Here is a 15689-nt window from a genome sequence, read left to right on the forward strand (position 1 = left end):
TTTCGCTTCTTAAACATATTACAAAACATTTCTCAGTAAAGTGCAATAGAAGAAAGATTTTAGAGCCCTTTTGGCCCCTAAATTGAAGGGCCAGCCCCTTTTTCTTGGCATCATACGAAAGTTCTTTTGATATTAAACATATTTTGTTCAACAATGGTTTAGAAATTCTTTGCCGTTTAAGAGCTATCTGGGAAAGGACATTTTAGGGGCCGACCCCTAATCTCCTTATTGGGGCCAGATAACGAAAATTTTATGATTGAATATTGTTTAAAACATCATTCTAAGCATCTTTTATTCTATATTGCTTTTCAAAATATTTGTTCTTTTTGAGATATATTCGATCGAAGTTTTGGATTTTTGGCCCCTTAAAACCCCTAATTACGTAACGCATAATAAAAAATTTATAATGTATAGTTTTATTAGTAAAAGATGAACATTTTTGCTTCTTAAACATATTACAAAATATTTCTCAGTAAAGTGCTATGGGAGAAAGACTTTAGAGCCCTTTTGGCCCCTTATTTAAGGGACCAGCCCCTTTTTCTTGTTATCAAACGGAAGATCGTGTAAATATAAATTTTATTTGCTCTATATGTCATGGTAAAATATTTTCAGGAAAGGAGATAAAGAACGAAAACCATTAAAAATTACGTCGTTTTTTAAAACTCGATTTTCGGGTCCAGGCGAGCTTCGACGCCTTTGAAGCCAGACAACCACAAATGCCTTTAAACACATCTACAATCTTTTGTCTACAATCCCTGAAAATTTAAATTCAATATCTTTTTTCATTTAGGAGGAGATAGCAGGACAAAATGACCCTCTAAAAATCACTAAAACGTCAATATTTCCCGAACGGAAATGACGTCATTAAAATAAAAAATTATATATAAGGTTTTTATCAATATCTACAATATCTGCAATTTTCACGAAAATCGGTCAAGTCGTTTTCAAAAAATCGCTTGTACAAAAAAGCGTAAGAAAAAAAAAAAAAAAAAGGGAAAAAGAAACAAAGCAATAACAATAAGGTCTTCCGTTGGAAACGGAAGACCTTAACTAGACACTTGTTGCAAAAGCAACAAAAAGGTCTTCCGTTTTGATATACATGTATCAATTTAACTGTAAGACATTGCTTCTCTCACATAGAAAAAAAGTAGATATGATAATTATTGTGAATGATATATCCAGACGTTACTTACATGTAAAACAACGAGAATGAAAAATAAATAAATTTTTGAAGTACTTTCGGTGACTACCGGAAGTAACGCCGAACTAAACATAAATGTTAACCATTTGAAGAATCATAAGTCAATCTTTCCTCAAAGTTTTGGTTGTTCACGTCTCTTCCAAATCTAAGATCTCTTTGAAACAAAAGTTTTTGTCTCGGGACCGGAAACGGACAAACGGAAGTGATTAATAAAAACAAAAGCTGGTATTTCTCGTACATTTGCTCAGCGTTCATTACTGTTTATCAGGCTAGATGAAACACCCAAGAAAGTCAGGTAAACTTAATAAAAACAGGGTTTGTTTGAACCCTTCCGGTAAGAACCTGAAGTGTAAGTTGACAAAATTAAACCCGTTAAACACATTCCCGATCAAATTTCTATCAATCATGAAAGCTTCGTGTCTCAATCACTTACAATGACAAAAATCTCTAGGATATAAAATTTGTAAAAAGGAAAGCTACATAGAGATATTTGAGATATCTCACCGGAAGTAAACCTTATTTGCTAATTCAAATAATATAGATGACATATGTAATATTGTAAAATGATATTTTCATTTAAAGTAAAATGAATAAAATATGAAAAAAAACTAATTTTTCAAGTGCTTCTGGTGACGACCGGAAGTTACGCCGAACAAAACAAAATAGTGTAAACACATGTACATACATAGGTCTATCATCCCACAAAGTTTGATTGTTCAAGTCGTCACCGTTTTTGAGATCTCTAGGAATCAAACGGGACAGGAAACGGACAAACGGAAGTGTTCGATGAAAATGAAAGTTAGTATTTCTTAACCATTAGACAACAGGACATTATTGACTATCAATTTGTCTTACTTTGTCAAACAAAAACAGTAAATCTCTTAAACAACATGGATTGTTTGAACTCTTCCGGTGTGGACCGGAAGTGACGGTTGACAAAATAAAAACGGTTAAGCACATCTTCTATCAAATGTCTATCATCCGTGTAAGTTTCGTGTCTTGGTCACTTACAGTTTATGAGATCTCGCTGTCATAATATTTGTTTTAAAAAGACTACCTGAGATATTTGAGATGTCTCACCGGAAGTAATTTTTTTTGGTTTATTAATCATCGGATAGATGACATATGAAAGCGTTTATTCTTATATATCAATTCTGAGTTAAACAAATAAAATGCGTAAAAACATAATTTTTGAAGTGCTTCCGGTGACGACCGGAAGTTACGACGAACAAAACAAAATAGTTTAAACACATCTACAGCTATAGGTCTATCATCCCTCAAAGTCTGGAGGTTAAAGTCTTTATGGTTTCTGAGATCTCATTGTCCATAGCTTTTTGTCGCGGGACAGGAAACGGACGACAGGAAGTGAATTTTGACAAAATGAAAAAAACGCCTAGAGATATTATCATTTTCTATCAGTCCTGAAAATTGCAAGAAAATGTATCCATCCATCTCTGAGAAATCTTGTGGACAAAAAAGGGGAAAAAAATAATAATAAAAAACATTACAATCACTATAAGGTCTTCCGTTGTAACGGAAGACCTTAATAATAATAAAAAGAAACATTACAATCACTATAAGGTCTTCCGTTGGAAACGGAAGACCTTAATAAATCTTAATGATAAATAAAAATACCTACGATGAAATTGATATCTGTGTAGCAAAAATGACAAGGTTTTTTATTCCAAAAAAGGAAATATGGGAAATTTAAGGAGAGAAAGTGTTTCAAAATAAATGTAAAAATTTAATTATTTCACATACAAAAAGATTAAATTAATGTTTAACATAATACATTTTTAAAAAGAGAACAGTCTTTCTATTTCAGAATCCAAAAATTGCTGAATGCACATATAATTTTTTGTTGAATTGAACATTAAATGCTTACAGAATGATGCAAAAATTTGTTGTTTCCGGGACAGTTTTTATTTTATACTTAATAGACATACGTACAATTCACTTAAGAGCTTTTTAAGGAACCAAATATGCATACTAGATCTATTTGAAATGTTATATTTGTGTATCTAAAAATAGTCTAAAAACATTCTTAATCAATCATCCCCAAAACATTTCTTGTATTATTACGAAAGTTTTACAAATTTAAAATCTTTTTTTTTTTAATTTAGAGTAAATCCCATAAGATTGTTAAAAGTTAATACTATATAAATCAGTTGGACATTACATTTTAATAATTAATGGCATCCATTTCTTTTTATAATAAAAAAAGTCCTCTCATGGGATTAGGAAGGTTGATGTAATGCAGTCAGTATATATGACCTTGTCAAACTTAAGTATGTTTACATTTATTAGTTTATTATGGTAAAACTAAATATAAATGTTTCAGAACAAAAGGAAAAAAACCAAAATTTGCAATATGAACTAAAAAGGTAACTTAAGATATTGACAACATGTACTGTGTCGTTTATGTATATGCCAAATAATGAAATTCCTTTATTTTATATATAACAGTACTGTTGTCCATTCAAGGAAGTTTAGTTTTTATTTTACGTTTCAGTACATGTAAATATAAAGTACCAAAATATGTATTTAAATCCCACAAAACATGATCATAACGATAACCAGAAATGATCACGAATAAGTAATGCAAGGTTTGAAAATAATAGGATGCATTTTAAACTTCTTGACAAATTGGTAATTTGGTAACCTGAAATGATAAAGTTGCATACATGTATTAAGAATAAAACTGTATCAAAACCTATGAAGTTTACATCAGAGATAAACATATTTGTCCAACCATTCCGCCCACAAAGGAGATAACAACATGATTGATCAAAAATGTTATCATTTGGTTAAATCATGAGAAGAAAGGAAGGGTGTGTGGATGACAATATTGATACACTAACTAAACATTCCATTTTATTGAAGTGTCTGTAATAGGAATGTAAGTAAAGTCAGGATGTCTTGTTGGATAACTAAAACAAAAATCACAACGACATGTGTTTTAAGTAGATCGGCCTCAATACTATTTCTTTCCAACTAAGAATAATGTGCTCTTGACCTGTAACTTGAACACCTGATTCAAGTCATTGTTTAATTAATGACACCAATCAGTTTCATTTCCTGTTTATTTAAGATCGACCGGCAAAATCAATGTTGATATAAAAACCACCCCAGTTTTTAACTGTTTATTTGTATCCTAACTACATGTAAAATTATGTATTTTCATTTACACTCTGTGCTGAATATTTACGAATTCACTTTGGGTAAGTACTCCTTTAAAGAGTTAAAAATAATACCACTTATTTTATAATAAAATACTCGATTGAAATTGAAATTGAAAAAAATACAAAAAGAAAAATATACCCCGGACCTTTTATGTTAGGCCGACCTTTTCTTTTATGGGCCGGACTCTTTTAGAGCAAAGGCGGACCTAGCTGAAATGTTAACATTAATGTTCCCCCCGGACCATTTTACAGGGCGGAGCTTAAGTTATACGACACCGGCGCTAGATTTGTTTTTGTGTGTCACCATCATTGGGTACTAGTTTTACCAAGCTCTTTGGCTAGACGGGTTTCACGTGGTTTACATGTACAATCATTTATTATGTATTTTCAATATGTGGAATAGGATTAATTAGCATGCATTTACCTTTTTCTGTGGTGATCAGCTTTAGAAATTCAAAATGTGCTCTAATTGAATTATCATTATGATGTTGACCAATATAGGTAAGCATAATACATGTAGTAGCAAAATATTATGAGACACTGGTTTACATATTAAGTATTCATACCACATTCTAAATAATAGATCTCCCTTCGCCAGCATACTGTATCATCATATTTTAATGTTTAAATACACTTACATGTATTATTTAAATACACTTACATGTATTATTGTTAACTTTCTTATCGCATTTGTACAGTTTTTGTCATTTTAATCGCAAAAGTTTTTTTTTCATTTGTCAGTCTATTGAGTTGACTCCGTATTGACCTTGTGACATTTTGTACGGGTATGACAATTTGACTCATGAAAGTCAGAGCATATTTGTAGCTATGTCACAACTTACTTTAGCCTAACAAAAGATATTTTTTGTACGGATATTTTTCTAATCAGGTGCCTGGAAGGGGAAATCATTCTTAAAATCATTCATTCCCTAGATCAGATGAACTTCCCAATGATACACCAGTAGGGACATCTATGTTAAGAAGCTGGTTCAAGTTATATATTTTCATTAAACCCACCAGCTTGGAATGTAGGCGGTCCTCAGATCAGCACATAACAAGAAAAATAACAAGATTTGGTAGAGGTCGTACATACATGTTTTTTGCAGAAATTGAAACAAGCTAAATTCGACCCGAAGCAAGCTATTGTTGTATACGTTCCACTGACAAAAATATTTTCTATACGGATATTTTTCTTGTAAGGAGCCTGGTAGGCGATATCATCCTTGAACACCCCTAGATCAGATGAACCTACCAATGAAACATCAGTCGGAACATCTATGTTAAGAAGCTGAATCAAGTGATATGTTTCTGTTAAACCCACCAGCTTGGAATGCAGCCGGAAGATTTAAGAAAGGTTGTACATACACAGTTTTTGCAAAACTTGAAATAAAGATTATTTAACTCGAAGCATAGCTATATTGTATTATACGTTCCCCTGACAAAAAAATACCGGAAATTTCATACAGATATTTTTGTCAGGTGCCCGGTGGGGAAATCATCCTTGAACGCCCCTAGATCAGATGAACCTACCAATGAAACACCAGTCGGAACATCTATGTTAAGAAGCTGAATCAAGTGATATGTTTCTGTTAAACCCACCAGCTTGGAATGCAGTCACAGGATTTAATAAAGGTCATATGTACACACCTTTTGCAGAACTTGAAACAAAGATTATTTAACTCGAAGCATAGCTATATTGTAATATAAGTTCCCCAGACAAAATACCGGTAATTTCATACAGATATTTTTGTCAGATGCCTGGTGGGGGAAATCATCCTCGAACGCCGCTAGATCAGATGAACCTACCAATGAAACATCAGTCGGAACATCTATGTTAAGAAGCTGAATCAAGTGATATGTTTCCGTTAAACCCACCAGCTTGGAATGTAGGCGGTCCTCAAATCAGCACATAACAAGAAAAATAACAAGATTTGGTAGAGGTCGTACATACATGTTTTTTGCAGAAATTGAAACAAGCTAAATTTGACCCGAAGCAAGCTATTGTTGTATACGTTCCACTGACAAAAATATTTTCTATACGGATATTTTTCTTGTAAGGAGCCTGGTAGGCGATATCATCCTTGAACACCCCTAGATCAGATGAACCTACCAATGAAACATCAGTCGGAACATCTATGTTAAGAAGCTGAATCAAGTGATATGTTTCTGTTAAACCCACCAGCTTGGAATGCAGCCGGAAGATTTAAGAAAGGTTGTACATATACAGTTTTTGCAAAACTTGAAATAAAGATTATTTAACTCGAAGCATAGCTATATTGTATTATACGTTCCCCTGACAAAAAAATACCGGAAATTTCATACAGATATTTTTGTCAGGTGCCCGGTGGGGAAATCATCCTTGAACGCCCCTAGATCAGATGAACCTACCAATGAAACACCAGTCGGAACATCTATGTTAAGAAGCTGAATCAAGTGATATGTTTCTGTTAAACCCACCAGCTTGGAATGCAGTCACAGGATTTAATAAAGGTCATATGTACACACCTTTTGCAGAACTTGAAACAAAGATTATTTAACTCGAAGCATAGCTATATTGTAATGTAAGTTCCCCAGACAAAATAACGGTAATTTCATACAGATATTTTTGTCAGATGCCTGGTGGGGGAAATCATCCTCGAACGCCCCTAGATCAGATGAACCTACCAATGAAACATCAGTCGGAACATCTATGTTAAGAAGCTGAATCAAGTGATATGTTTCCGTTAAACCCACCAGCTTGGAATGCAGCCGGAAGATTTAAGAAAGGTTGTACATACACAGTTTTTGCAAAACTTGAAATAAAGATTATTTAACTCGAAGCATAGCTATATTGTATTATACGTTCCCCTGACAAAAAAATACCGGAAATTTCATACAGATATTTTTGTCAGGTGCCCGGTGGGGAAATCATCCTTGAACGCCCCTAGATCAGATGAACCTACCAATGAAACACCAGTCGGAACATCTATGTTAAGAAGCTGAATCAAGTGATATGTTTCTGTTAAACCCACCAGCTTGGAATGCAGTCACAGGATTTAATAAAGGTCATATGTACACACCTTTTGCAGAACTTGAAACAAAGATTATTTAACTCGAAGCATAGCTATATTGTAATGTAAGTTCCCCAGACAAAATAACGGTAATTTCATACAGATTTTTTTGTCAGATGCCTGGTGGGGGAAATCATCCTCGAACGCCCCTAGATCAGATGAACCTACCAATGAAACATCAGTCGGAACATCTATGTTAAGAAGCTGAATCAAGTGATATGTTTCCGTTAAACCCACCAGCTTGGAATGTAGGCGGTCCTCAGATCAGCACATAACAAGAAAAATAACAAGATTTGGTAGAGGTCGTACATACATGTTTTTTGCAGAAATTGAAACAAGCTAAATTTGACCCGAAGCAAGCTATTGTTGTATACGTTCCACTGACAAAAATATTTTCTATACGGATATTTTTCTTGTAAGGAGCCTGGTAGGCGATATCATCCTTGAACACCCCTAGATCAGATAAACCTACCAATGAAACATCAGTCGGAACATCTATGTTAAGAAGCTGAATCAAGTGATATGTTTCTGTTAAACCCACCAGCTTGGAATGCAGCCGGAAGATTTAAGAAAGGTTGTACATACACAGTTTTTGCAAAACTTGAAATAAAGATTATTTAACTCGAAGCATAGCTATATTGTATTATACGTTCCCCTGACAAAAAAATACCGGAAATTTCATACAGATATTTTTGTCAGGTGCCCGGTGGGGAAATCATCCTTGAACGCCCCTAGATCAGATGAACCTACCAATGAAACATCAGTCGGAACATCTATGTTAAGAAGCTGAATCAAGTGATATGTTTCTGTTAAACCCACCAGCTTGGAATGCAGCCGGAAGATTTAAGAAAGGTTGTACATACACAGTTTTTGCAAAACTTGAAATAAAGATTATTTAACTCGAAGCATAGCTATATTGTATTATACGTTCCCCTGACAAAAAAATACCGGAAATTTCATACAGATATTTTTGTCAGGTGCCCGGTGGGGAAATCATCCTTGAACGCCCCTAGATCAGATGAACCTACCAATGAAACACCAGTCGGAACATCTATGTTAAGAAGCTGAATCAAGTGATATGTTTCTGTTAAACCCACCAGCTTGGAATGCAGTCACAGGATTTAATAATGGTCATATGTACACACCTTTTGAAGAACTTGAAACAAAGATTATTTAACTCGAAGCATAGCTATATTGTAATGTAAGTTCCCCAGACAAAATACCGGTAATTTCATACAGATTTTTTTGTCAGATGCCTGGTGGGGGAAATCATCCTCGAACGCCCCTAGATCAGATGAACCTACCAATGAAACATCAGTCGGAACATCTATGTTAAGAAGCTGAATCAAGTGATATGTTTCCGTTAAACCCACCAGCTTGGAATGTAGGCGGTCCTCAGATCAGCACATAACAAGAAAAATAACAAGATTTGGTAGAGGTCGTACATACATGTTTTTTGCAGAAATTGAAACAAGCTAAATTTGACCCGAAGCAAGCTATTGTTGTATACGTTCCACTGACAAAAATATTTTCTATACGGATATTTTTCTTGTAAGGAGCCTGGTAGGCGATATCATCCTTGAACACCCCTAGATCAGATAAACCTACCAATGAAACATCAGTCGGAACATCTATGTTAAGAAGCTGAATCAAGTGATATGTTTCTGTTAAACCCACCAGCTTGGAATGCAGCCGGAAGATTTAAGAAAGGTTGTACATACACAGTTTTTGCAAAACTTGAAATAAAGATTATTTAACTCGAAGCATAGCTATATTGTATTATACGTTCCCCTGACAAAAAAATACCGGAAATTTCATACAGATATTTTTGTCAGGTGCCCGGTGGGGAAATCATCCTTGAACGCCCCTAGATCAGATGAACCTACCAATGAAACACCAGTCGGAACATCTATGTTAAGAAGCTGAATCAAGTGATATGTTTCTGTTAAACCCACCAGCTTGGAATGCAGTCACAGGATTTAATAAAGGTCATATGTACACACCTTTTGCAGAACTTGAAACAAAGATTATTTAACTCGAAGCATAGCTATATTGTAATATAAGTTCCCCAGACAAAATACCGGTAATTTCATACAGATTTTTTTGTCAGATGCCTGGTGGGGGAAATCATCCTCGAACGCCCCTAGATCAGATGAACCTACCAATGAAACATCAGTCGGAACATCTATGTTAAGAAGCTGAATCAAGTGATATGTTTCCGTTAAACCCAGCAGTTTGGTATGTAGGCAGCCCTCAGTCCGGCACATAAACAGACAAATAACAAGACTTGATAAAAGTCATACATATATGGTTTTTGCAGAAATTGAAAGAAGCTAAATTTGACCCGAAGCAAGCTATATTGTTGTATACGTTCCACTGACAAAAAAAAATTTATTTCTGTACGGATATTTTTCTTGTAAGGTGCCCGGTAGGCGAAATCTTTCTCGAACGCCCCTAGATCAGATAAACCTCTCAATGAAACATCAGTCGGAACATCTATGTTAAGAAGCTGAATCAAGTGATATGTTTCCGTTAAACCAACCAGCTTGGAATACAGTCGGAGGATTTAATAAAGGTCGTACATACACACCTTTTGCAGAACTTGAAACATAGATTATTTAACTCGAAGCATAGCTATATTGTTATTCACGTACCCTTAAAAAAAACCGGTAATTGCATACAGATATTTTTGTCAGGTGCCTGGTGGGGGAAATCGTCCTTGAACACCCCTAGATCAGATGAACCTACCAATGAAACACCAGTTGGAACATCTATGTTAAGAAGCTGAATCAAGTGATATGTTTCTGTTAAACCCACCAGCTTGGAATGTAGTCACAGGATTTAATAAAGGTCGTATGTACACACCTTTTGCAGAACTTGAAACAAAGATTATTTAACTCGAAGCACAGCTATATTGTAATATAAGTTCCCCAGACAAAATACCGGTAATTTCATACAGATATTTTTGTCAGGTGCCTGGTGGGGGAAATCATCCTTGAACACCCCTAGATCAGATGAACCTCTCAATGAAACACCAGTCGGAACATCTATGCTAAGAAGCTGAATCACGTGATATGTTTCTGTTAAATAAACCAGCTGAGAATGCAGTCCGTGGATTTAATAAAGGTCGTACACTCTTTTTGCAGAACTTGAAACATTAAGATTATTTAACTCGAAGCACAGCTATATTGTAATATAAGTTCCCCAGACAAAATACCGGTAATTTCATACAGATATTTTTGTCAACTGCCTGGTGGGGGAAATCATCCTCGAACGCCCCTGGGTTATTTGTACCTCGTGGATTTTGAATGAATTGACTCGTGCTGAAAACTACAAGATCTTCGCCTACCTACGGTCATCATGGAGAAGCTCTCTAAATTAGCACATTAACACTTATAAATGGTTCAACAATTTCAGTTCATTTTAAAATTAACAGATATGTTAAATAACCCCTTAAGCAAGTTAGGATGACATTAGCATGATGAAAGCTCCTACTGTTTGAGCACCGCAAATGTCAACTAAGATTAAATTTTGCAGAATGTTCACTTGATGCCTTATTTTGTTTTTGTTTTGTTTTTGCGAAACTGTTTTGCGGCAAGTCTTTTTTTTACCTTCGTAAAACAAGCAGCCATCACCCTTTACCAGGACTTTGGACCTGCTGCTTGAAGGCAGGCGGGTTTACTACTTTATAATTTTTTTTAAAAAAATTTTGTTTGTTTGTTTGTTTTTTCATTTTTTTTTTTTTAACTTTTTTCTTTTTTTTTCTTTCTTTTTTTTTTTTGGTTTTTTCTATTTTTTTGGTATATTTCAATTTTTTCTATTTTTTTGGTATATTTTAATTTTATTTTTTTTTTCCTTTTTTTTTTTTTTATGGTTTTTTCGATTTTTTTGGTATATTTTAATTTTTTCGATTTTTTTGGTATATTTTAATTTAATTTTATTTATTTTTTTTAGTTTTTTCTATTTTTTTTTTGGTATATTTTAATTTTTTCGATTTTTTTTGGTATATTTTAATTTTTTCGATTTTTATTTGCTTTTCTTTTTAGTTTTATCTAGTGTTTGCTTTAGTTTAGTTTTGTTTTGTGGGTTTTTTTTCTATTTAGTTTAGTTTACTTTTGTTTTGTATTAGTTTTTTCTATTAGCTATTTTCACTTTTTCTTTTTGAATCTATTATTTTATGACAGATTTTTTTCATTTCAAAGCTGTATCTATTCTTTACAAGTTTTGTTAATTCTTCGTTAACAGATGATGATTCTACATTATTTTCATTTATTTTTATTGCGGAGCCCTCTTGCACACACTGCCAATGCTCTCTCTTCCTTTTATTTTCTTGATTCGTAAACGAAAGCCTTTTGCAAAAAATAGATGAGGGATCAATATCTACCTCAATCACATGAGAAAATTTATTTTTTCCTTGTATCTTTACTTTCACAAATAAAGGATTTGATACACATTCTTTAACAATATCAGATTTATGCCTCGGATAATTTTTAGAAATTGCGTTTCTTAGTGCATCAGTGTATTTAAATCTGCTATTTGAATTATTTTCATCAATATTAACCCCAGAAATTTTTACAATTTTGTATTTACTGTTTAGATCTTTTAAGGGAATGTCCTCTACACCAAAGTAAATGGTTCCAAATCTTCTACTATTTAGACAACTGTCGACAAATTCTAAAACATCTTTTACAAATATACCAAGGAAATTTTTCTCTTGGTTTTCAAAACAATCGACATTCTTAAACTCAGTTAACTTGGTGGCAATTGTTTCATTAGTTTTTTGTTTAATAAGTATATACCCTTTACTATATATTCTAGTATCAGGGTTTTCCCTAAAACTTCTTAGATTTCTATTATGTTCAATTGAACAAGGAATGTCTAGTGCAGATTCAAGCGTAGCATTGCCATTGTGATCCTTCAGTGGCATAACAACATAATATAATATATCTCTTATTATCTCGAATGCACAATTTTCAGAGTCAGTATGATAATATCTTTGAATTTGTTGTAGTGCATGATAAAATTTTTTCGAAAGGGTAAAGTTAGGTTCCCTTATTTCAAAGCAAATTCTGCTAACGACAAGATCTAATAATGTTTTTTTTATGAAATATTGTTTGCTTTTATTTTCAATGCGCTCTGTCGAGGAACCTTTACGCAAAAACAGAAAATCCTTATCTGTATTTAAGAATTTGTTTCCAAGTTTCTCAATATTTATGCTTTCAATAAAAGAAGACTTTTTTAATTTATGCAGATTGACAGTAAAATAAAGATATGTGCAGAACATAAATGAAGCTTCAACATCTACCTCCATCACATACCGACATTTCTTTCCCCCTGCAATCTTCACCTTAAGAAATTTTGGATCCGAGATGCATTTTGCAGCAAAAGCAGCTGACTTATCGTCAAAACATAATAAAATTGCTTCTCTTAGTGCATCAGTATACATTTTTTTGCTATTTAAACCATGATTATCTAATGGAAACCCAACAATTTCGCCATGCTTATAATTTTCATAGTCGCTTTTTTTTATGCAGTTGTCTGCTATACCAAAGCAAATGGTTCCATTTCTTCTTTTATTAAGACAACCACAGGAAAATTTTAAAACTTCTATCAGAAATTTAACTAGTATATTTTTAGTTGAATTATTTACACAATCGGCAAAATATTTAAATTCAAAACACCTCGTAGCAAGTGTTCCGTCACTTTCTGGTTGAGAAAGAATATATCCTTCACAATACTCTTCACTAGGGTCTTCTTTAAAACCTCTTGGAATTTGGGTGAAAACTTTTTCGGCTTTTACCCCTTGTAGTAGTTTAATTTGATAAGGAAGCTTAATATTCCAAATCTCATTTATTTCTGATTTGATTTTGTCTATCAATGACTTAAAGGCACTTTTGTATTGACATAACTCACCAAATCGTTCCTTTTCTTCCATTGTATCTCCTTTATTTGAACCAATCTCATCCTTTATGTGCATACTGGCGCCTTTCACAGGACTGCATTGGGGTATTTCTATAAGTTGAAAAATAAACAAATTTAAAAGAAGCCTAACTGTAGATCTAAACAGAAGGACATACTTAATTTTTTTTGTCATCAGTTTATTATAAATAATTAATTTGTTTTATTAGGTAAATTGTTACGGATTTGCAAAACGTTTAGATTATTTCAGGTATTTGATAGGATACATGTATATCGGGACACAAACCATTAAATTACAATACAACTCATGTGCTCTTTTTCTAACGTTAACCATGTTTACTAATAACCTATCAATGGCATTATTGACTTCAAGTTATGGAATTGAACACACATTTTTAGAGTTAGTACCTTAAAACATTTCTTTTTAAAAGATAGATAGTTTTTCATACCATATTAATAGAAAGACATTCATCCACTATCCCTGAAAGTTATCTTAATTAGTTTGGGGGAGTGAAGTGGACAAACTAGTCCTTAAAAATTAACTAAAACCTCAAAATCTCAAACCGGAAGGGACGTGATCAGCCCAAAATTTAATAATATCAAGATCGTTTAATGTTCTGTCAGTCCTGGACATTTCATGCAAATTGGCCTAGTAGTTTACAAGTGATAGCGTCCGAAAAAAAGTCAAAGAAATAATAGAAAGGATCAATAGAATCGGTTCTAACAAAAAAACAATGCCAGACGAACCGATGTCAACAACTCAAAATGGCGGTCGCGACAAACATTGTGACTATTATTAGTACGGGGAAACTACCTGCCTAAAAATAGAAATGATTTAAGGTAAAGTGACAGAGTCATTTGTCATTTGTTGACATATCTATCTATATACTTGAAAATAAAATAAAGGTTTCTTGCAAATAAACTAGAATTTAAAATGCCAGCATCACACATTTAGTATTCCAACACATGTGAGATGTAATGTCCGTAAACTATTACTGAAGTTTACTTGATCAACAATTGTTGTGAAATTAATGGAAAACCTTCTTTCATTTTCGATAAAATACATGTATTCTAAATATATGTGGACTGAAGGTGCGAGCAGTGATTTAGTTGAAAGTATATTAAATGAATTTGTTTTTTTTTAAATTTCATTTCAATAAAAATGTAAAATATATCCGTAACATAGCCGTTTTTCACAATGAGGAATAGCTTCAACTTACAATATTAAACTATTTCAATGGTTTTAATGATCTTTTTGCAAGAATATCAGAATGGTGGAAATACATGTTCTGTAATCAATAAATGATATAATATGATATCTGTTCTTACCCTTTTCTAAAGTCGTCATCCTTAAGGAAATCCGAGGTTGACTGGATTTGCATACCCTTATATACTTTGTCTCAGATCACGTGACCTATCTCAAACTAGAATAGCCTGGGTCACGTCACTGAAAACCGAATCAGCAAAATATTTTAGGTCAGTACACACCCCTGTGAATGTTATTGTCATTTAAATTTTAAATCACGTGGTTTTATTTGACCCTTTCAGTTTCGCAGTAAAAATCGTGCCTCATGTTTAAAGTATATTTTAGAGAATCTAAGTACTTGTAGTGAAATATAAATTCTAGAGGTTTATTGATTTTAAACTTTATCTTCATTGATTGGTGGGTAAAATGTGTCCTAAAAATAAATGTGACATTACAAAAATAGTTTTTTTCTGCTGATGCGACATTTAACATGCGTAGTACACATTCCCCCCTAAGAATTAATTTTCGATCCGCGCCTGACCTAGTAATAACACTAATAGTGAAACAGACTGTACTATTTTATGCAGAATATTCCTTGAAAATGGCTCGATATACTAAGTTTTTATGGCAAACAATCACCCATTAATTTTTTAAAAACATGGTATTGCACACCACAAGCATCAAACATGGCTATGAATTTATTAAGCAACCCAATGTTTATATTATCAACCACTCTACACGTGGTTGAACACGAACGATAACTCTGTTTCGAGTATCATCGTTTCAAGACATACATCTTAAAAGATATTGATGTTTTAACATAAATCAAAGTAGGATATGATATGAAAATCGACCAATACTTACGAATTTTGAGAATATTATCCGAACACTTATACTTCCGCTCGAAATTTCACAGGAACTGAACAAATCTCGGTGAAGTCTCGTGAACTTTCATTCGAGCACCTCTGGATTTATTACATACTAGGGGTGTACAGTCCAATACCAGTTGGTTCCAAGATGTTCATCCTAACGTATTCAACTCGGTGAAAATACGAAATCTACACGGATGTGTGTGTGTGTGTGTGTGTGTG

At 33.3% G+C, this 15689-nt stretch overlaps 1 protein-coding gene across 2 annotated transcripts in view; it reads right to left on the reverse strand.

Annotated features, from left to right (window-relative positions):
- LOC105328991 (cytochrome P450 20A1) overlaps positions 1-14823 on the reverse strand; it is a 73649-nt gene extending 58826 nt beyond the window's left edge. For both annotated transcript variants that reach the window (XM_066073086.1, XM_066073085.1), the window contains exons 1-2: positions 14682-14823; positions 13347-13445 (exon numbers count right to left, since the gene is read on the reverse strand). In XM_066073086.1, coding sequence (XP_065929158.1) covers positions 13347-13397 — 51 coding nt within the window. In that variant the 5' untranslated portion in view covers positions 13398-13445; positions 14682-14823. The remainder of the gene's footprint in view (positions 1-13346; positions 13446-14681) is intronic.
- Between the last annotated feature and the right edge of the window lie 866 nt (positions 14824-15689).

This window comes from Magallana gigas, chromosome 10 (assembly GCF_963853765.1).
Source record: "Magallana gigas chromosome 10, xbMagGiga1.1, whole genome shotgun sequence".
In the NCBI taxonomy this organism is placed as follows: Eukaryota; Metazoa; Mollusca; class Bivalvia; order Ostreida; family Ostreidae; genus Magallana; species Magallana gigas.